The sequence below is a fragment of the Phyllobates terribilis genome, unplaced genomic scaffold (genome assembly GCF_046119375.1).
Source record: "Phyllobates terribilis strain yellow unplaced genomic scaffold, ASM4611937v1 Scaffold_5__5_contigs__length_657084704, whole genome shotgun sequence".
Taxonomy (NCBI): domain Eukaryota; kingdom Metazoa; phylum Chordata; class Amphibia; order Anura; family Dendrobatidae; genus Phyllobates; species Phyllobates terribilis.
The window spans coordinates 205,809,522-205,832,794 of NW_027362765.1; the positions used below are offsets into that span (position 1 = coordinate 205,809,522).

The window sequence follows — 23,273 nt, forward strand, 5'->3', positions numbered from 1 at the left end:
AGCCTTGCAAGTCTGTCTGCTCAAAGGTCATGGAATTTATGTACTTTTAATGGAATAAAAAAGTTTATTGGGGAGTGGACTTTATGTTATTTATTCTGCATAGAATTATTATCATATGTGCATGTTGGAGGATTTAGTGTCAACCCTAAATTATATAGTGTATATATATATATATATATATATATATATATATATATATATATATATATACACTGCTCAAAAAAATAAAGGGAACACTTAAACAACAGAATGTAACTCCAAGTAGATCAAACTTCTGTGAAATCAAACTGTCCACTTAGGAAGCAACACTGATTGACAATCAATTTCACATGCTGTTGTGCAAATGGAATAGACAATAGATGGAAATTATTGGCAATTATCAAGACACCCTCAATAAAGGAGTGGTTCTGCAGGTGGGGACCACAGACCACATCTCAGTACCAATGCTTTCTGGCTGATGTTTTGGTCACTTTTGAATGTTGGTTGTGCTTTCACACTCGTGGTAGCATGAGACGCACAAACTGTTAGAAACCGATTCCATGAGGGTGGTATGAGGGCCTGACTTCCACCGATAGGGGTTGAGCTCACAGCCCAACACCGTGCAGGATGCTTGGCATTTGCCACAGAACGCCAGGATTGGCAAAGTCGCCACTGGCGCTCTGTGCTCTTCACAGATGAAAGCAGGTTCACACTGAGCACATGTGACAGACGTGACAGAGTCTTGAGACGCCGTGGAGAACGATCTGCTGCCTGCAACATCCTTCAGCATGACCGGTTTGGCAGTGGGTCAGTAATGGTGTGGGGTGGCATTTCTTTGGAGGGCCGCACAGCCCTCCATGTGCTTGCCAGAGGTAACCTGACTGCCATTAGGTACCGAGATGAGATCCTCAGACCCCTTGTGAGATCATATGCTGGTGTGGTTGGCCCTGGGTTCCTCCTAATGCAGGACAATGCCAGACCTCATGTGGCTGGAGTGTGTCAGCTGCTCCTGCAAGATGAAGGCATTGAAGCTATGGACTGTTCCCCAGACCTGAATCCGACTGAGCACATCTGGGACATCATGTCTCGCTCCATCCACCAACGTCACGTTGCACCACAGACTGTCCAGGAGTTGGCGGATGCTTTAGTCCAGGTCTGGGAGGAGATCCCACAGGAGATCATCCGCAACCTCATCAGGAGCATGGCCAGGCGTTCTAGGGAGGTCATACAGACACGTGGAGGCCACACACAATACTGAGCCTCATTCTGACTTGTTTTAAGGACATTACATGAAAGTTGGGTCAGCCTGTAGTGTGTTTTTCCACTTTAATTTTGGGGGTGATTCCAAATCCAGGCCTCCATTGGTTAATAAATTTGATTTCCATTGATGATTTTTGCGTGATTTTGTTGTCAGCACATTCAACTTTGTACAGGGCAAAGTATTCAATGAGAATATTTCATTCATTCTGATCTAGGATGTGTTATTTCAGTGTTCCCTTTATTTTTTTGAGCAGTGTAATACACATGAGGATTTTTGCTATTAAAATGAACATAAAATCTAAGACAGAAGCAAAATTAACATAAACCCTGCTGTAAGTAAATATGCAAAAGCAAAAGTGCAAATAAATAACATAGGGTACTTAGTATACACCGTTTTTTTATTAAAAAAAAAAAGCATAAAAGCCATCCGACCAGCGTCAAGGTGTACCCAATTCGGGATGGTCCTACCCTCTAGTATTAAAACCTCACCATGTGTCAAAGTGACGTCAATGTGAATAAGGGCCAAGCAGAACTGGGTCCCGAATATGCATACCCAGCAAATGGGAAGTTATATAAACATAATATCCAGCGTAAAATGAGCACGTTATAAGTGCTAGACTGATAGAATGCTCATTTTAATATTTTGATTATACAACCATGCAGAAATGGATTTTTAAAGTAAGTTCACCTGCCTCCTCGGGTTTAAGACATCTATTTAATAAAGTATGCAGTTTGTATTGTGATATCTGTCTATAGAGCCACTATAACCTTATTTTTTTCTTTTCTTCTAATGTAAATTCTAGGAACATTTCTGCTTGCTCTGGGGTTACCAAGGCTGCAGCAGATTAGCTTTGTAAGATCATCTGGTTATGTGACCTCCGCTTATGACAACGCATTCGTAAAAATAACGATCACATGACAAGATGTTTATTCAGAAAAGAGCTAGTAGGTGATTGTTGTCATGGCAACCCCAGAGCAAGCACAACATTCATCGGTGACATCTATGAAGTCAAGACTGGGTAATCAGGGCTTAAGGCTATGGTGCAAATAAGGTCTATAAACTAAGGACCAATAATAACAATAAAAGTTAAGTGTGCACAAGAAAGACACAAATGGCCCACGGGAATCAAGAGCAAAATAGTCAACAAAACTCTTGAAAAGGACTCAAGATGCTCCAAGGTTTCCAGTATTTTTTTTGTTTGTTATTTCTTTAAAATATAACATTTAGAGACTAATATAGGTTCGGTGACATGTAGGAATATTGTGTGAAGGCTCTAAAGGTCTTATTGAACAAACATATCATTACCCTGAACAATTTATTGTACACTAAATTAAAAACATATAGCCTAGTGAGATGGTCATCAGCACCTCTTAGACACCAACAGATGAAAAACAAAAAGGGAAGAGGGAAGTGGTACTGGCTCTGCTGGGCCCGTCAGTAATCAAAATGCTATTGTGTTATCATAGAGTTCTATGCTTAGAACATATGGCCTCTATGGTCAAAAGGGGTTTCATGTTTAACAAATGTATATAATTACATCCATTGGCCATAACCTTGACTAGATTAGTTACCCAGATAGGACAACACATTTTCATATGATAGTTTCCCCATAAATAAGCAAATATTGCCATGACTCCATTTAAGTACTGTTGTAAATTGTTAATTTCATGAAAAATGGACTGTAAAGTCTATCAGGGGTCATCAGCTCAAAGAGGCTATCTCGGACAGGCATAGTGCTAGCTACTTCGTGTAGCAAGTCCCAGAGGAACTCCTATCTTCACAACAATACAGGGATGTGGACTTATAATGGGGCCCTCTGAGTTGCTTCCACAGAGTAGCTGCTGGTCAGAGGAGCAAGTCTGAAGCAAGCACAGTTCAAAGTAATCCAAGTCAGTATCAGTAGAGAAAAAAACTAGGACATATACAGAACGCAAAATCATAGTCTGAGGAATAGCTGAGGTCAGATGCCAGGAGGTCAGACAAAAGTTGTCAGATTGGACGGAGGGTTTACAGAGAAAGACCTAGTTAGAAACAAGCAGAGTCAAGATTAGGATAAATGAACTAGGAAAAAGCACCAGTGCAAAGGGAATATTCCAAGCACAATAACTGGCAACTCCCAGCATTATGTTGAGAGTTCAAGTAGGATATGCTACTACCCCATAGGTCATACAAGGGATCTGATCTCTCAAACTTTGCTGCTGGACAGTCACACACATTCATTCTGCCTGACTGGGTGGAATCACTGGTCCCAACAACAACAGGATCCCTGCCTGGATAGTGTCTGCACGTTTCATTGATATAAGCCGTGACATTTCTCCACCCCCAGCGCTACCCGCAGGATGAATACGGCAGTGCCTGGTGACAAAGGCAGACATTGTTGGTGCAAGTCCAGCTCAGGATGTAACAAATACATGGCGCCCATGAAAAACTTTGGGAATCCATTGTTTCGAATTGACGCCCCAGAACAGAGATCACTCTTAAAAGGGTTCTCTGTGAACAGCTGATAGGCGGAGATGCCGGGTGTCGCACCCACACTGATCAGACATTGATGACCTATCCTAAGGATAGGTCATCAATGTTAAAGTAGTGGACAACATTTTTAAACTTTCTGTAGGGGAAATGAATGGATTACTATCTATTAATACATGGAAATTTTTAGATTTTTTCTATCTTCAATGAACTCCTTTAAATGGGTTATCCAATCATGACAACTACTTTTAAGATTGAAATCAGCCCCAAAGTAATTTTTGATGAACCTTAAACAATCTATAGAGAAAATGAATGACTGACCGCGTATTAATATATGGAAATACCGGGTCCTTAATAATAAGGCACGACATAGCTTTAGGTAAGAAATGTTACTCGTCCGCTCAACCTCTTTTAATAGGATAGGGCATTTAACAAGGTTTTAGACCTAACGTACAGTATGTATATCATGTTCTAATCTGGAAATTGTCTCTTCAGAGAGGAAGAGGACCAGAACTCTAGTGCCACCCACAGGAAGTAGCAATCCTAAAAGTCACTAGTGACCCTTTAACGAGCCTTATCACATGACTTAGGATATAAGCCAGAACCAGAAACTCAATTTGCAGACACTGTGTTTCGGGATACTGCCCCTCATCAGTGAAAAGTGACAGTTCTGGTTTGCCTGGGTGAGAGGCGTCAGACCGGTATATAAGAAGTAACATTTCTCCTAGTGGAGAGTGACGTGTTAAGCATGTTGTAATCTGGAACATTCACCTTATCCAGGGCTCCCATATTCTACATGTAATGATCTAACCTAACAATAAGCATCTATGGAACGCTCCATGTCTGGCAGGGGTTAAACCTTAATGAGAATGTTCTTTAGAATTCATTTCCTCTGCTCATCCATTGTTCCTTTAAATAACCCTGTAATGTTTTCCTGCATTACAAAGAAAATTAGTGAATTCTAATCAAAACCACCGCAAATAAATGATTGATGTTAACGGCTGCTCTGCAGATTGTGTCGTTTTACAAACTCCAAGCCTCATCCTGCAGATGAGATGTATTCTGCCTCTTCTTTAGAAAAAAAAAATCTCTCTTTTTTTTCATAACGTCAGTTGCTGTATAATGCCATCGCTGAAATGATTTTACTTAATAAAAACCGTTGCCATAGAAATCCCATTTCTCTCTCTCTCTCTTTGCTGCATCTGTCTCTCCTTATTTTTATCAAATCGTTCCGCAGAAGTCTCTCTTTCTTTTTTTTCATAAATGCAATAACCATTTCTCCGATAACACATCCCATAAAAATGATTGCAATTCTACTATACATATCTTGTTTTTCTTTCTTCCTTTTGCAAATGCAGCAATTTTCTTCTGCCTAGCGACACATCTGCAGCAATGTTATTTATACATAGTCCTGAATCTTCTGCTTTTATTAACATTTTTTCTACCTTAACTCTTTGACAGTCAGAAATAAAAGGGCCTCTATATATTAATATAATATTTTTAACTATAGCCAAGATGGCTAAAAAGATTGGGGAAAACTCTGCTTCTTAGGTACCACAATGCCAAGTTTACTGCTATCTGATAGAAAGAAGTGGGTTGTAGAGGATTAGAAAGAAACATTGCTGCTTTCTTATTATTGATGTTCCACTGGTATTGCAGCACAGTGCAAGTAAGTAGATTTCAGCTGTAATGCCACATGCAACCTGTTGACAGGAATGGCGCTGTTTTTGGAAAAAATGCATTTCTAATCATGTGCAGCTGTCTTTTGCTACATGGACATATTCTGCTGTTGATGGATCTGTCATTCTTACGACATGCCTCTCTTTTGTATGTTTTAAAATGATTTTATTAGCTATTCATGTAGTAATCAGATTTGCATATTCTCCTGTTAATTTGCATTTTGTGCATTAGGTGTGTATGTCCAGAATAAAAACAGCATGGCTTCTTTTTTTCTGAAACAGCACCATACAGTATGTATTTGGTATTGTAGCTTAGCACCTATGAACGAGTGTGGCACTGTATTTGGAAGAAAGCAGTGTAACGTTCATGCTGGCGTCCCCGCATGGCTCTCCTTCTTCCCCCATGCAGGGTCGCCGACATACTCACCGCCGCAGCCGCACAGTCGCCTCCCTGTCTGCTGGCGTGCCTCCTGCCTGCTTGTGCACGCCACACTTCCTGGCGGTTTGCCTAACGTGCACGCACGATTCCCGGTTCTTAAATGGGCAGCGCGCTCACATAGTAAAATGCCCCCAGCCAATAGCTGGGAGACAGATGGTATCTGAGCACACCTGCAAGAAGTCTCCCAGCCAATTGCTGGGAGGCATCTTGTATATAAGGCTCCCTCCCCTATAGGGAGTCACCGGAGAAGCAGTATTCATTAGTATTTAGTTTCTCCTACTAGTGAATTGTTACATCCACTGGTCCTTGCGTGGCCAGTACTTACCCCAAATACCTCGTGGCTACCTGCTGCCCAGCCTTTCTCTACCATCAGAAGCACCAGTGAACACCAGGTAGCCGCTTAGCTACGACACCTTCCTAGGCAGGCCCAGCCCTGTGGTCCAGTGGGTCCATGAACTGTGTGTACCACCTGTGGGCGTTACAAGCAGCCATGTTTTTCTAATCCCGAACTCAACAGCCATAGGCATATATGAGGTTGTTGAATTTGGGTAAAAAAAAAACACATCCAGCCTATACATCTCAGTCCATACTTTAACTATGAATATAGATGTGTGAAAGCTTAAATTCGGATGAACAGAAGCTCTGAGATCAGGAGTGTAGTTCACAAAGTTTTTTTGGGAAATGCCTGTCAGGATTGGATTAAAAGGACCTGTCAGTTGCTCAAAAAAAAAGAGTTCATTTTTTTTTTAAAATCCCCGAGCTCCTCTGATTCTGCCACTCTTTTCCATTTTACGCTTCATCACTCCATTGCACAGATATTCACATTTGTTTATTTTGGAGAGCACTATGTGAAATCTCTGCTTTGTGGTCCAATTGGACGTTTCTTTGTAGTTTTCTCTGGGGGTGTGCACTTTTACCCCTCTCAGATCCTGCAAATCACAGCTCAGCAGTGATAGACAGCTAGATTGAATGTTGAGCTTTGGTTGACAGCATCCATGAGGGGAGGGGTGAATGCACATGTTGCCAAAGCCCAGAGAAGACTCTGAAGTAACGCCGTTTGACTGCAAAGCAGAGATTTCTCATAGTGCACTCCAGAAGAAACAAATGTGAATATCTCTGCAATGGAGCAAGTCAGCGCAAAACGGAAAAGAGCGATAGAATCAGGGGAGTTCAGTGTATATAACGCACTCTTTTTTATAGCAAATGGCAGGCCCTCTTTAAATTGTAACTTATTATGGTCCTGAATGCAGTATGAAAATATGTTGCCCAAATAAATGTTGTGAAGTACTCCAGTGGTTTCGGCAATGCTTTAATTCACAGTGATTTGCACTTTACTAAGGTGCAGGATATTGCGGTCATGGAGTCACTATTTTTTTCCATATTATGTAGTCCTAGGCATTAAGAATGCCTCTGTATGGTGTCTCCATAAGGCACTGTGTTCTCTTAGGAAGCAATACTTCTTTGTAATATTGCATGTGATAAAACATGGTATTAAAAAGAATTCTGGCTTTATATACAAAATGAGAGGTAGCTGTATTTGTCAAATAGTCCAGTAGGCTGAATCAGTCTGTACTATATGACTACATGGACCTATTATGCGGCCTTGTGCATAAGATCTTAGAGAATGTGGTGATAATTGGAATCATCACCTGTGCAATACTAAGGAAATCCTGAAAATATGACCTGTTGGGGGCCCTTGAGGGCCGGAGTTGTGCATCCTTGTCTTACTAGATTCACCAAGGATCATAAATTGCTACTAACTGCATTAGGTCAGGCCAGCTTTTGCTCTTAGTTCTGATATTCACACATGCCCCATTATCTAATTGCTCATCACATCGGAGTTCATTCTATAACTTAACATTTAATAATTCATGCCTTTCTCTCCTGCAAATGAAGACTGCTTGCAATAAAAGCAGGCAGTGGGGAAGATTGTAAAGTGATCTGTCATTCCTGGAGCTATTTTATACCCCACTCCAGAGATATATGAAACAATAGCTCTTGTCTGTGGCTGCAGGTGTCCTTCTCATCTGCCAAATACTTGGGACTCCATGATGTATTACTGGTAACTTTCAGACATGACCTTGTGTTTTCGAGGCAGGGGGTTTACTGATTGTTACTTGTATGTTTCTCATTCTGCAAAAGAAAGAAATCATTATGAAAGGCGGCATTACAGTATATTAAAGAGAGAGCAGTGCTGATAAGGCACAGATTGACCTAAGGCGAGGTAGAGGTGAACCCATGCTTGCTTATTAGGGAAGTATATACATAGAGATTCCATAGTGTTCTTCTTTTATTAAGACCTCTTCCATTAGTGGAAGACAGCAGTGGTCAGAGCGGTGTTCCGCCATACTACAGGCGTTGTCTACATTTGATATCCCTTTATATTTTTCTCTATTGGCATCAAATAGAGTGTCATTAGCATAATCAGACTAATTTGTCATGTGGCCCTAGCCATAGCGTCAGAAAAGCAAATCTAAGTCTGCTATGAGTAGTCATACATTTACACTACAAATAAAGCCAGGTCCTGGTGTTGATTCTATTGGATTTGTTGGACGGCTGATGGCCACATCCCTCCCGCTAAGCTCCAGCGCTGATGGCCACATCCCTCCCGCTAAGCTCCAGCGCTGATGGCCACATCCCTCCGGCTAAGCTCCAGCGCTGATAGCCACATCCCACCCGCTAAGTTACAGCACTGATGGCAAATTCCTCCCGCTAAGTTCCAGCGCTGATGGCCACATCCCTCCCACTAAGCTCCAGCGCTGATGGCCACATCCCTCCTGCTAAGTTCCAGCGCTGATGGCCACATCCCTCCCACTAAGCTCCAGCGCTGATGGCCACATCCCTCCCGCTAAGATCCATCGCTGATGGCCACATCCCTCCCGCTAAGCTCCATCGCTGATGGCCACATCCCTCCCGCTAAGCTCCAGCGCTGATGGCCACATCCCTCCCGCTAAGATCTATCGCTGATGGCAACATCCCTCCCGCTAAGCTCCAGCGCTGATGGCCACATCCCTCCCGCTAAGCTCCAGCGCTGATGGCCACATCCCTCCCGCTAAGATCCATCGCTGATGGCAACATTCCTCCCGCTAAGCTCCAGCGCTGATGGCCACATCCCTCCCGCTAAGCTCCAGCGCTGATGGCCACATCCCTCCCGCTAAGATCCATCGCTGATGGCAACATTCCTCCCGCTAAGCTCCAGCGCTGATGGCCACATCCCTCCCACTAAGCTCCAGCGCTGATGGCCACATCCCTCCTGCTAAGTTCCAGCGCTGATGGCCACATCCCTCCCACTAAGCTCCAGCGCTGATGGCCACATCCCTCCCGCTAAGATCCATCGCTGATGGCCACATCCCTCCCGCTAAGCTCCATCGCTGATGGCAACATCCCTCCCGCTAAGCTCCAGCGCTGATGGCCACATCCCTCCCGCTAAGCTCCAGCGCTGATGGCCACATCCCTCCCGCTAAGATCCATCGCTGATGGCAACATTCCTCCCGCTAAGCTCCAGCGCTGATGGCCACATCCCTCCCGCTAAGCTCCAGCCTCTTTTATAAAGTGTCGAGTGCGGAGTGAAAGGATAAAAAAAGTTGCAGATTTTGGCTCAAAACTGGTGGCAGGCAAAATCTGTTACTTTATGTCCACCAGAATACTAGCACAAGTTGCCACAAGTCACTCACGAACAAGTTTTTGTTTCCTTGTATTTTTTGACCTACGATTTGTTATTGTTTTATTTTCAAAATGTGGCTTGAGAGTACTTTCAGCATTTTTGCAGCTTTTTTTAAACCATTAAGGACAAAGATCAATCAGATTAAAAAAAAACACATCAAAAACGCATTTAAAACATGTGTGGTGTACGCAGTGTTTTCCCTGCCAAAACTCTACCTTTTTCATGTGGAACAAAACACAGCAAAGATGCTACATGTGAACATACCCCAAAGGTCTACTTTTTTTTTCTGGCAAGAGCACTAGGATTAGGCCATGTTCAGTATGTAGTCAGTATTTTACATCAGTGTTTGTAAGCGAAAACCAGGAAAGGACCAAACAGAGGAAAAGTGTAATAGAAACACGTCACCACTTCTGTATTTATCACCCACTCCTGGTTTTGCCTTACAAATACTGAGGTAAAAAACTGACCGAATACTGAACCTGTGAACGTGGCCTTATTCATGTCCGGTCTTGCAGGTCATCCCTTCAAGTAAATGCAAGTGAAGTGTGATACCAGACACAGACATGTCACCATTCCTAGAAAAAAGGCAAACCCTTTAATTCTAATCCTGTGTATTGGCATGTGTGTGTATATACATATATATATATATATATATATACATATACAGTATGTAAATACATATATATGTAAATATACATATATGTGAATAAATATATATATATGTATATACAGTGTACCTCGTTCCACTTTGTTCTAAAATGCTCCATCCCGATCACAATGGAGGGGTATATATGAGGCAGTATATGAAATATTCAGTCAGAGTGATGCATTTTCTGAATACTAGATGTGCCCCTCTCAGGCCATTCCATTAGTGTATCCATTAGAACATGCTTCCAAGCTTGTCTGCTCTATTACATTCCAGCTCTCTGCTTAACCCCTTGCTGTCCCGGGAAGGCAGTCACAGACAGCAGGCATCTATATTACTCTATTTATTTCGTATGAAGTGATGGACAACCTGTACAATATGGAGTTTGCTAGAACTGGACAAATCAGTACAGTATTCTTTTCTGTAAATGCAACTAAATACATTGATTCTCACAATATATGCAACAAAATGTATCCAACTATTGCAAATATTGATAAAGCCCGCAGCTAAATCGACCATTGTTCTCTATGGCACGTAAAATCATTGGGCAAATTAAATTTAAGCATTTATTTTATAGCACTGTAAACAGTTTGAGGCCTTAAGAGCTTCTTGGGTATTATATTACCATATAAGTAAATTTTGGGACTCTTTAAAAGGTGTAATTTACGATGTCATCCATATATATATATATGTATGTATATACACATATATATGCACATATATTCTATTTGTTATATATTTATAATATATTTATAAATATATTATATTTATAAATATATATTTATTTATTTTTTAATCTGATTAATAAAGATCAGTGTCACACTTTTCTGTTCTTAGTACAATGCCATTTTGCACTTGAAATGAAGGTCTAGAGAATATGAAGCCAACGAGTAGCTTGCACCAATAGCATGAAGAAAAAACAAAAATGCTGGTAAAAGGCATCTATTCTTGACATATCTCAGCTTGCATTGTTAATCAGATTTTTGGGAAAAAAAATCCAAGTGAAGAACATCAGAGTGAACACAAGAAGCAATGGCCATGTTTTCCATGTATAGTTTACCACCCAGCTTGTTCTACAATCTACTTCTGATTTTGGAAACAAGGCAATTCTGTGTGTCCTACAGTTTAGTATGGTATAGATGCACCTGCCCACCCAACCGCGCATCCTATTTACAGTACTGACAAGGATGTATGCCATTGAGCTGGTGATTGCACAGCAGTGTCTGAATACCCGGTTTGTTGTGTAACCAGATTACTAAGCTCTTCTCAGTGCAATTACGCTGATTGATTATTGTACGGTCTGATTTTACTTTTATTTGAGTGTCTTGTATATTTGAAGAGTTTTTCCATCATTTTTATGCCGTGAACAGGTGTGTGGCTGGGGTACATTTGCATTTTCCTGTAATGTGGACTAGAAGTTACTCATCCAGCTGTTCAAATAGAGGTAGAACAATGTCACAACGGAGATCAACATGAGTTTAATGTTACATACATGTGACCTAACATGGAGAACGTCAAGCATGGACGTGTAGTCATCATGTCATGTGTAGGTTTACATCTGGTGATGGATATGACAAATATATTAGGCTATTGCTTTAATAGCAATTCCATAATATATTGTTGTTTCCAGAATACTTCCCTTAATTCCCTCTTAGGCTGATATTCGATTGCTTTATTTAGCCTGAAGGATTAACAGGGCAACAGTGGATTTATTGGATTTAACCCTAATAAGTTTAGTTCATGTAAAGTATGGTGCCTCTCACTTCATTTGTATCTCCAAATATCTTTGAGAAGCTTTGTTTTTCCAACCTGCTGAAATTATGACCTATTTTCAGCCAGCATCTACTAGTAGGGGGAGCTAGCTCCATATGAATTCATATGGCTAGTAAAGAACCCTTTGTGGTACAGGTAATCACTTTCTAAGAGTCTCGAAAGTAGTGGAATTAGATCAGTGTCGGAAAAGCAGTGGAAGCAGTTCAGTGCCAGAAAAGCAGTGGAAGCAGTTCAGTGTCAGGAAGGCAGTGGAAGCAGTTTAGTGTCGGAAAAGCAGTGGAAGCAGTTCTATGTCAGGGAAGCAGTTCAGTGTCTGGAAAGTAGTTGAAGCAGTTTAGTGTCGAGAAAGCAGTGGAAGCAGTTTAGTCCTTGTCTTAGTCCTACCAATAGCAGTGATAACATATAACATATTATTTTCATGTAATCTTCCAAGTCAGTTCATTGTCTGTAAGGGACTTTGCGTTCCCATGTTCATGGTTCATCATTTTGGCTGCTTTTAGTGGGTTGTGTCCAAAAGTTGATGGAGTAAACTGAATTTTTTTCTGATGAGTATCACGTGTGTATGAATGATGACAAATACTTATATGGAAACTATACTATTAATAATCATGGCATGAATCAAAAGTACAATATAAGATACTTTGTGATTTTTTTTTGCAAGAAATCAGCTTTTTTTGTCCATTTATGAGCCACTTCTTCCCCTCCCCCCACCTATTGAACTCAGTGTCCTCTCTGGAACAAAACAGCTCAAATCCCTCTTGCGCCACACAAAAGGGACTTCCAGCACAGTGAGGAGTGAGGTCATACCTACTATTGTACCAATGTACCGTAACCTTAGTGGTCATTTAGATGGATTTGAAAATAGAGTGTTACAAGAGAAGTGAGGTGAAGCTTGTAGGATAGGTCTTGCTTCTAACATATGAGGGGGTATCTAAAAAAAACGAAAATTATTTTCTGTAGGCAAGTGGGTTGGCAGTGCAGCCCTCTTTCGCTAGGTACACTTACTAGACACTCTCCCTGCTCAGTTGGCCAAGTAACGTTCATGAGAAACCATCATAGCGGACAGATTGATTGTTTTTTTAAGTCCCTCCCAATGCTCTCGGTGATTTTGCAATGGCAAACTTTATGGAGCAATACACCAGCATTAAATTCTGTTTCCTGTTAAAGAAAACAGTGGCAGAAACAGTTTCAATGCTTTGGGAAGCTTATGGAAGCTTTAAGCCAGGCAAGAATTTACGAGTAGTTCAGAAGTTGCCAAACGTCACTTAAAGGTGAACTCCGTTCAGGTCGCCCCTCAACGTCCAGAACAGATGAAAATGTTCAAAAAGTGTGCAATGTCATCATGTTTGATCATTGTAAAACAATTGACAAATTGGAAGAAATAACAGGAATTTCCTGGAGTTCATGCTAAAGAATCCTAACTGAAGATTGGAACATGAAACACGTTGCGGCAAAGTTTGTTCCACGACTGCTTTCCGATGACCAGAGGGAGAACCGTCTGAGAATGTGTCGGGAATTGAAAGAACAGGCACAAACTGACCCTGATTTTTTGCCAAAAGTCACCACAGGGGATGAATCTTGGTGTTACACCTATGATCCTAAAACAACACATCAGTCCCGCTATTGGAAGACAGCTTCATCGCCCAGACCAAAAAAGCACGGCAAGTGAAATCAAATTTGAAGTCCATGATGGTTTGTGTTTTCAACATCAAAGGAGTCATTGACGTTGAATTTGTTCCTCAGGGCACCACAGTGAATCAACATTACTATCTGCAAGTGCTAAAGCAATTGCGTGAGTCAGTGAGAAAAAAATCGACCTGAATTGTGGCGATCGGGGGACTGGCTGCTTCATCATGACAACACGCCTGCCCTCACAGAGTTAAAAATCAACCAGTTTTTGGTGAAAAATGGCATGACAACAGTTTCTCACCTACCTTACTCGCCCGTCCTAGCCCCCTGTGACTACTTCTTTTTCCCAAGACTGAAGACAAACCTAAAGGGAAAGCGTTTTCAGAACGTAGAAAAGGTTAAGAAAAAATAGCTGGAGACACTTAAACAGCATTAGTTCAGAATAATATAAAAAATGTTTTGAACAGTGGAAAAACTGTTGACAGTATTTTGAAGGGGATTAATGTTTTTAAGATGTTTTCTTGAATAAAAAAAATTCTCGTTTTTTTTTGGGTACCCCTTCGTAAATGCTGTAATAGGACAACACATAATTTCTAATATTAAAAAGTATCGGATGGGATGACTTTTTGACATATTTATGAAATCTTTTCTTTATAACAACATTGATCCTCATGTGTTTTTTGATATTGGGACCAGATGCAAATAAGATCTGTGTGGATTATTAGTAAGATCTGTGTGGATTATTAGTGAGAACATGCCAAAAGCACTTAAGGCAGGATGAATAGAAATTTACTGTCAAATAAATTCAATGGACACAGATTAACTAGTATGACTGTAATCAAAGCTTTAATTATGACAGGCTGATCTCAAATTATTGGAATTATTGCTGCTAAAGAATAAAAAGGTCTGCCTTTCCAGTAGTGCCCCTCTTCTTCATTGGTTGTGTCCGGTATTACAACTCAGCCTTATGCAAGTAAGTAAAACTCACCTGCAATATCAGACAATGCCTGCGTTGTTTTGAGGAAGAAAGTTTACCCTTTTTCACAACGTGCATAACCCATTTATGGTTCAGACGTAATGTGTTGGCTGGGCAGGGACCTCGGGAATGGGCCTTGGTCAAGATATAGATATTGGACTAGATAACAGAATCAATGCCCTGAATGAGGGGACTCGTTATGACTTTAATATTCAGCAGTAATGGCAGAAATGTAAAAAAAGAAACTATTATTTATGCATCTTGTTACTTATACATAATGTTATTTATACATAAGAAGAACCTATATTATATAGGACATTGGCAGATATTATTGGCTGGGTAAGGGAAGTGGCGGAGCATTTGAGGCTGCTGTCAGGATGACTGATTTTATACACTGGCAGAACTATGTGCAGACATCTCTTTCACTTTTTACACATTCAACTTAAAATCTAATTTCTCCCAAACATGGACTCTTTTTACACCTAATAATGCAAGAAAGGAGACGGATCCTAGGTTTTATCCTGGAGGTAATTATCTCCAAGAATGAATGCGCAGCTGTCACAATAGGCACATTATTAAGATCCCCATTCTAAAGTAGTGTTGAGTTACTCTGACAGCACCAACATGGAGCTGATAACGCCTCGTTTGCATTTCTATTATGGACGATGAATGTGCAGAATATTCCCACAATTCCTTGCAGTATTACTATGGTATTTTCTAATTTGTTCAGTTCCTGAATACTACATATATATATATATATATATATATATATATATATATATATATATATATATATATGTATACTCACGCCTCAAAACTGAAATTGCAACATCAAAAAGGTAAAGCCATGGAATTTCGGAAAGTACAGGATGGATAGACATTCTACGACAAAATCAATGTAACGCCAAGCTGTTAGTGTACTTGGAATGAAGATTAGAGGGGTCTGACTACTGTACATTATGCAACCCGAACACCATAATTCCAGGAGTAGAAGTGGTGTGACTTTCCCTCATGAAGGCCTCTGCATGTCTTTGTCCACGTGGTCTCCAGACCAATCTTCAGCAATCATTGTGTCTAAGACAAAAGAGAAACTCCTTCTATAGTAGTGTTGCTGCCTTGCTGTGCACCATGATAGCCTTTGAGTGCTGTTGCATGAGGTCAAAGGAACATATGTAGCTGTACATCGGGCTTATAGCAAATGCCATCTGATGGTTTGTCTCGACACTGTTTGAGGCTTTGTTTGTGACTTGCAGTACAGAATGGATTATTAGTGGAACCAGTGGTACGGCAATTTCTCCAAAGTGCTCCAGGAGGCATTTCTCTAGGCAAAGCCAGGCCATAAATTGGTCGTTTTACTGTGAGCAGCCTGCATGTACTAAACATGGATCATGGTCATGGATCTCCAAGGACTTGGAGCATCTCTGGTCTTGTCTCCCATCGAGCACATCTAGGATTATTAGTCGCAAATTGCAAAAGGAGCTGCCAGCAGCAGATCTTGATGATATTCATGCACAGGTGCATTAAGCATGTCAGAACTTTCCTCAGACAAACATTAATAACCTTATTGATAGCAATGCCAAGCCGTTTAAACGCGGGTATTTCTGTGCATGGCACTCATACTCAATACTGAATAAATCATCAAACATTTTTAAAAATGTTTTTCATTTTTTCATCATTTGCATATCCTTAACGTGTCTATCCATCCTCTGATTGTCATAATTACATGACTTTTCCTTCATATTGTTGCAACTTCAATGTTGAGGAGTACATATATATATATATATATATATATATATATATATATGTGTGTGTGTGTGTTTACCTATATACATGTACATACATGTACATTTTTTAGTTAGTTAATATTAAAGGGTCAACCCTAACATTGATATCCACAGGACAAGTGATAATTTTCTGATTGGTGGGTGTCCTGCCACTGGGATCTTCATTGATCCCAAGAATGGGCTCCAAAATGCCCTGTCAAGAGGAAAAGTGGTCGCATCTACACGTGATCACTCCATTCATTTTATTTTCGACTGCCGAGAGAGCCGAGAGCTATCTCCAGCAGAGATATTGTTCAGACAGAAGGGCTATAACTATGTGTAAGTGATAACTTTCTTAATTAGAAATATGTTTAAATTTCCATTCCATATCCATTCAACAGCTAGCATGCTAAACTTCGGGGGCTTTCGCATCAAGACGGCCTTGTCCATCTCTGGTTCTGGATGTTCCACCACAATGCATTGTAACCACTGTATTATATGCCATGGAGCCAGGACTGCCGAGGTTGGCATAGGAAATTAGGGTGTAGGTGTATGTTTTTGTATGTGTCTTCTTTAAAGCATTAGTTTTCTATACTGAAGATAATTGCCTAAAAAATGGGCACAGATTGGCTTATAAATGATAAATTAGATGGTAATACTCACTAGGGACCTATGATGTGAATACTTTATCAATTCTGAGATGTGAAATATATAAGCATTATGTCAATTAAGATTAATAAATAAAGTTAATGGTTGTTGACTTTAAAGGGTATTCCCACCTATACCAATATTTAATATTGATGAAGATCGGTTAGATATACCATCAACGTCTGATATTTCGCAAGAATTAAGGGGCCAAAACAGTGTATTAGTCCTTTTTGCTCCATCCCAACATTGTTCTTCTACTGACCTGGTGCTGTATAGCTATTGTAACCCCATTTATTTCATTTTCAGGATCAGTAAAGGTCCCAGCAATTAGACCACCAGATATTGGTAGCATAGTTATTTCACATACTTTCATAAAAATTGTTCCTGTGTTATGTAGTATTAATAGAATAATTATTAAATTTCAGACTTATAATGGTCAAAATGAAAGCAATGAAGACTATGAGATCCCTCCCATCACTCCACCAAATTTACCGGATCATTCTCTCATGCACTTGGTTGACCATGAACCTGGATATCATTCACTGTGTCACAGCCTCCCTCCAAACAGCTTGATACCAGCCTACTCCTATCAAAACATGGACCTACCTGCAATCATGGTCTCCAGCATGCTAAGTCAAGATGGACATCTCCTTTCTTCTCAGCTGCCTACAGTAAGTCAACAACTCGTCATAATCTTTGCAGGATGGAGAATTCTGTTTGATGTTCTTTGCCGATGACAATTTTCTTCTGACATTGCAGGATAATTGATGTTAGTCACACTAGGCATTTCACTATAAGATAGTTCTTACATACACTGTAAAATTTAGTACAATCTGTATAATTTGGATTTTGAATGCGCCTCAAGTCTCAATACTTCAGACTTCTTGCTTAAAGGGGTTGTCCACTACTAGGACAACCCCTTCTTGATCTAAATGTTTGGCCCTGATAAAATAAAAAAGTTTATACTCACCTCCTATGCCGGTGCCATTCCAGCGGTGTTGGCACTCGTGGTCCCGGGGCTCCCGTGCGGTGGTGTGACACATGAGCCAGGTGCCTAATCAGCGCCGATGTCACTGGCCCCGCCTTCTGTTCAATTGAACATTAAGAGGAAGTCTGGGCTGCAGCTGATCTCTGACTTCCTTTTCATGTTCAATTTGTCTAAAGGCGGGGCCAGTGACATCAGCGCTGATTAGGCAACAGGCTCACGTGTCACAAAATCTGCACGGGAGTCCCGGGACCGCGAGTGCTCACACCGCTGGAACGGCACAGGAGGTGAGTATAAGCGTTTTTATTTTATCGGGGCCAAGCATGGGGTATGACAAAGAGTTGTCCAAATAGTGGACAACTTCTTTAAGTTTTGTTTAGTCAAACTGACAAAAAGTAGGAAACCCTCATAATTTTGTTCTTCTTGAGGGTTGAACATATGAAATCTATTTGCTCCACCTACGGTAATTTCTTAGAGTTTGAGCAAAAGAAATATGGGATTTGTTGATACATGCCTCTCAAACTGCCAATAACACCGTTCAAAAGAATTGTTTTATTGTGTATGAACTTCATACTGGAGCAATATAAATTCAGCATGCATCAGTGGAGTGGAAGCAAACAGGCTCAACCGCCTTAAATATGATCATACATTTATTTTTCTACTAAGCAGAATCTAATGAATCATACATATGTTCTAATCCCGCTGTAAGTAAGTCATTAAGCAGTGGAGTCAACTACATATTGCATATGTGCAGGGATTATACAATTGTATATATATGGGTTAACTATAATAAAGTGATAATAAGAAGATTAAGAATGAAAGCAATAAAGATGAATTTAAATGGCAATCATTCACTATGAGCCTCGTGCACGTGATCATTGAAAAATGGCCCAATCTATATCTGTAAGGTCCAATATGGTATCATACAGTGATGTAGTATGGTTGAAGGGATACATGGGAAGTTGCACTGGGCACTAAATTCTTCGGAAAAAAAAGAGAAAGCAGCATTGGCGTCACTGTCGCCAAAGATCTTGTGCAGTGTACATGCCTTGGATCTCTGGCTGGTGCCCCAGATCTCCAGACGAATGCCACTTTGAACTGTATTAAGGTAAACTTGATTCTGATACAGCTGAATCCTGAGGTATAGTGGCAGCCATAGGCTTTCTGCCCTATCACTCTCTATCCTGTAGGCCAGAGTTCCCCAACTCCAGTCATCAAGGCCCACCAACAGGTCATGTTTTCAGGATTTTCTTAGTATTGCACAGGTGATAATTGCATCACCTGCACAGGCAATAATTTCATCACCTGTGCAACACTAAGGAAATCCTGAAAACATGACCTGTTGGTGGGCCTTGTGGACTGGAGTTGGGGAACACTGCTGTAGGCCACAGGCTGCGGTAGGCCTACATCAATATTCTGGCGCAATGATTTCACTGCGTTGTGGTGCCAGCACTATATGCTGGGGAGTTAAAAACTTGAGCACTCGGATTAGCTGAGAACAAACTTTCTGCTTCAAAATGAGTCTTCTTTTTGCCAGCAGTACCCATACAGAGGTTGTTATATGAAGCCATATACATAGATGCAATTTTTAAGTTTCTTTGACTTCTTTGGTGGAAAATTAGCCCCCATACAGTAATCGCATGGTGAAAAAAATATGCCTCTGTGGAAATTATGGGCTGAAGATAGATTTTTCTTACTTTAGCTTTGACCTTGCAAAGCCACTTTAATAGTGTTAGGATCCTGCCAAACAAGTCTGAACATCTCAGCTTCTTGTGCCTTTTGATTGGGAGATGACGGAGATGGATATGGTGGTTCGCTAAAGACACACTTGGTTTTCCATTTTTGAGTAATTGTAGCCTTTAAATCAAGTGAGTCCTGCTTAGTGGCAGATACACAAATTCTCCATTTTAGGCTATTACTTTTTAATAGAAGAATCCCTTAGCAATAAGCTAATCCGAGAGTCCTTCTGCACCCTCACCTCAAGGGAGAAGATACAAACATAGTTCCCAATTAAATCAATTAGTAAGATTTGGACAAGCTAAGTCCTCTAAATCAAGACATCTCCACTCTGTTAATTCCTTAATAGTTTTTTTTAAATAAAGATTACCACCTTAGATATAATTATAGTTCATGAAGTAATTGTATAGAGAGTCAAAGAGTAAACCTCAGATATTGGAATATCCTAACAAGGATTTGATGTGTTGGCTTTTCTTAAGGTCATCACATCATAAATATTATAGTTTGACCTTCCTGGATTCAACCTTACTATTTATATAGCTATTCAATCCTGTAAATTGTCTAAGAATACGTAAGATCCTTCTAGACAAACTGAGAACATGTTCTCTGAAGGATCCAAGTCAATCGAAATACCCAACATCTACTGCAAAGGGAGAAAAAAGGGGAAAAAAAAAGAAAGAAGAGAATGTTTATTCTCCTTGCTGATTTTCACAAGCTACATTGTCCTCAATCTGAGAGTGTAATTGTCTTTGATGCATATGTATGAGTGTTCTCTGCTGATTGGTGATTGAAAGAGAGAATGGACCTAATGTCTGATGGGGCATGTTTGGCAAATCAAGCTTTGCAGGACAGATCGCATGTTATGAATTTGCATGATTCTCCCTAGCCTCTTTGCATCACAAGTTTCCATTTAGAAAATGCCTGTTTATTATTTTTCCCATTGCTTTAATTGAATTCAAAGGCCGGGTAGAAGATGAGAATATAAAAGCGATGTCTGCAATACAGAAACAACTGTAACCCTGTGCTAATAATATCGCTGGTGTATCCAGAGCTGGAACATACATTTACACAAAAAGTCATTTTTAAAATTGTTACCATCTGCAATAATAGTTTTTTTATTAAAGCATAACTATAGCTATAATTTACTAAAAGCTTTCTTAGATCATCCAATGAGCACGCTGAGAGCTGTACCTTGCTTTGTGCCATTTTATTTTAAATCTATGAATAGTGACTTTGTCTTTATTGGAATCAGAACTGTGAGAAACATATAAAGAATTCCACCCTATGTGTCTCAAGAGATAAGTCAGTTTCCCATGCCTCCTTCTCATCAAGCTCTGTTTGACTGTAAGGCAACTAACTATAAAAGAAGCCCTCTCCCACTGCCTTGCCTAAAACTGGAGATTAGGCCTGTGATGATCCACCACTGAGCTAAGTCCAGTCTTTGCTGTCTGCCAGCAAAAAATGGAAGGTATCAAGAAGAAATTACACCCCTGTCCATGAGCCTTATTAAAGCATGTGAATCCTATAGAAGAGAACCTACAGATTTCAAGGACTCAAGCCACCATTGCATGTTCTTAAAGAGAACCTGATAGCTGATAGATGTTGCCCAATCTGTGGGTAGCATGTATCAGGCACTGGCTGTATGATCTTAGCCAGGTTTGTTTGACTCTGAAAATGCTGTGGTATGTCAGAGTAAAACATACATTAATAGCCACCAGGAACCGAGTCGAGCTGTAGACTAGTTGGACAGGTGGGCCACCGGTGTCTTCTTCCTGCCCGCTGCTCTGGAGTGACATACCTCTGCCTATACGTGTAGAGTTTAGGAGTACCTCGATTGGGCAGCATGTTTCATCTGTCAGGTTCATTTTAATATCTGTGTTGCTGTTGCGCTCCCCTATAAATCAATTGTTTGCTTGGGGTTTCAGGAGCCAAGCGTGATTATCACTGCATGCCCGAAAAAATATATAAATGCCACTCATCAATATCATTAACACGAGCTGGTTCTTGCCCATCGTACATGGCATTCCCTCTATATACGGTAAATACCACTCATCAATATCATTAACACGGGCTGGTTCTTGCCCATCGTACATGCCATTCCCTCTATATCCCCTTGTGTTTGGGCCCTTATTCCACCAAGGCAACCACCTAAAATATAACACCAACGAAACACCAACACGCCAAATAAGAAAACAATATTATTTTTCATAAAGAGCTCATCTGGCCTCAGTGATTTTGCAATATACCAACTGAGATGCCTCAATAACGAAATTTGTATGCTAATGACAATCATTTTCAGGGCCTGACATTACAGCCAATTCCCCTCCCGTTACTACTGTATTTGACCCTATTTTCTGATTATGATCATTTACTCTCCCATTCTTGGGCAGAAATGGAATATGTGTAAATCAGCCTATAAAATACAGCCAGGGGAAAGTAATCAGGATGGGAGGGGGAATTAGGATTTATTAAACAGCTTCTTGGACTTGGAAATCATTTATTCTTTGAGCGGGCCTTGGAAAACGGTCCATTTTTCTGTTTTATTGCTTGGTTTTACAAATGTAGCTTGTGGCTGCTATAAATCAGAGTTAGCAGAGATGAGAACTGTTTCGTTTACCATCAAACCCCATCCAATAAAGATTAAAATGAATTCCCACATCCTCTCGGTTAATGTAAAGAAATGCACTTTTAAAGGGTTTTTTCGGAGGCTGGTGCAATGTGCATTTGAAGTGTATTTTGAAATTATTCTTGTTTCTGCTCCCGACCATTTTTACCCTGGAGACAAATATTTGAACATGAATCAGTAAAGTGACATGAAAGAGAATTGTGAATTGCATTAGGCTCGATTCTGCGCATTTTAGAACCATATTAATGCAAGAGTCTTTACTGTAGGTAATGAGGGATTCTGTTTTATTTAGATGTGCTTTCACTGATGTAGACTTGAAAGTAAATGATCAGCCTCGGCGAAGGTGAAGTCACATGATCTTCGGTGAACTGAGGTTAAAGAGGAGTCATTATGACAGTTAAAGCCTAAAATAGGTGGATTCTCCTAGGCTAGAATAGACATTTATTTCTTCATACATATGCTGGTTAAAGAGATAAGAACTTTTATAGCCAAGACTTTGACCTGGGTATATCCGTGATATCATACTTCACATTGGGTATGCTGTACAAATCCTGACACCAAAAGTGATGAAGAGATCTTAGCGGACGATTGATTATTTGGGTATTAGGATAAGAGTTAGACTTAATGGCCAGGGGAACCACAGACATGATATTTTACTGCACAAATCCTAACACCATGACCAGACTCCACAGTCGTTGGTCAATTTGGGAACAAATCCAGAAACCAAAGTGATAAATGGACCATAAGGACTACCTAAACATTTGTGCATTAGGCCAATGCTGGAGAGTCCAGTAGGTCCACAGATTTTGGTCAGTTAGTATATTACTCAAACTTTAAGCATTCCCATAATAGCATTTATTAATCATGATTAAGTGTCTAAGGTGATAAATATTTTCAGTGGTCCATAACCTTCAGGTAACCAGATATTACTTAGTTCATCCAGAGAAAATTTAGAAGAAAACATCTAAACCTACAATGCACACCAATATGTCTCCATGG

At 40.3% G+C, this 23,273-nt stretch overlaps 1 protein-coding gene across 4 annotated transcripts in view; it reads left to right on the forward strand.

Annotated features, from left to right (window-relative positions):
* TOX2 (TOX high mobility group box family member 2) overlaps window positions 1-23,273 on the forward strand; it is a 146,052-nt gene that overhangs the window by 62,063 nt on the left and 60,716 nt on the right. For all 4 annotated transcript variants that reach the window (XM_073683744.1, XM_073683745.1, XM_073683746.1 and 1 more), the window contains one exon: window positions 17,352-17,597. In XM_073683744.1, coding sequence (XP_073539845.1) covers window positions 17,352-17,597 — 246 coding nt within the window. The remainder of the gene's footprint in view (window positions 1-17,351; window positions 17,598-23,273) is intronic.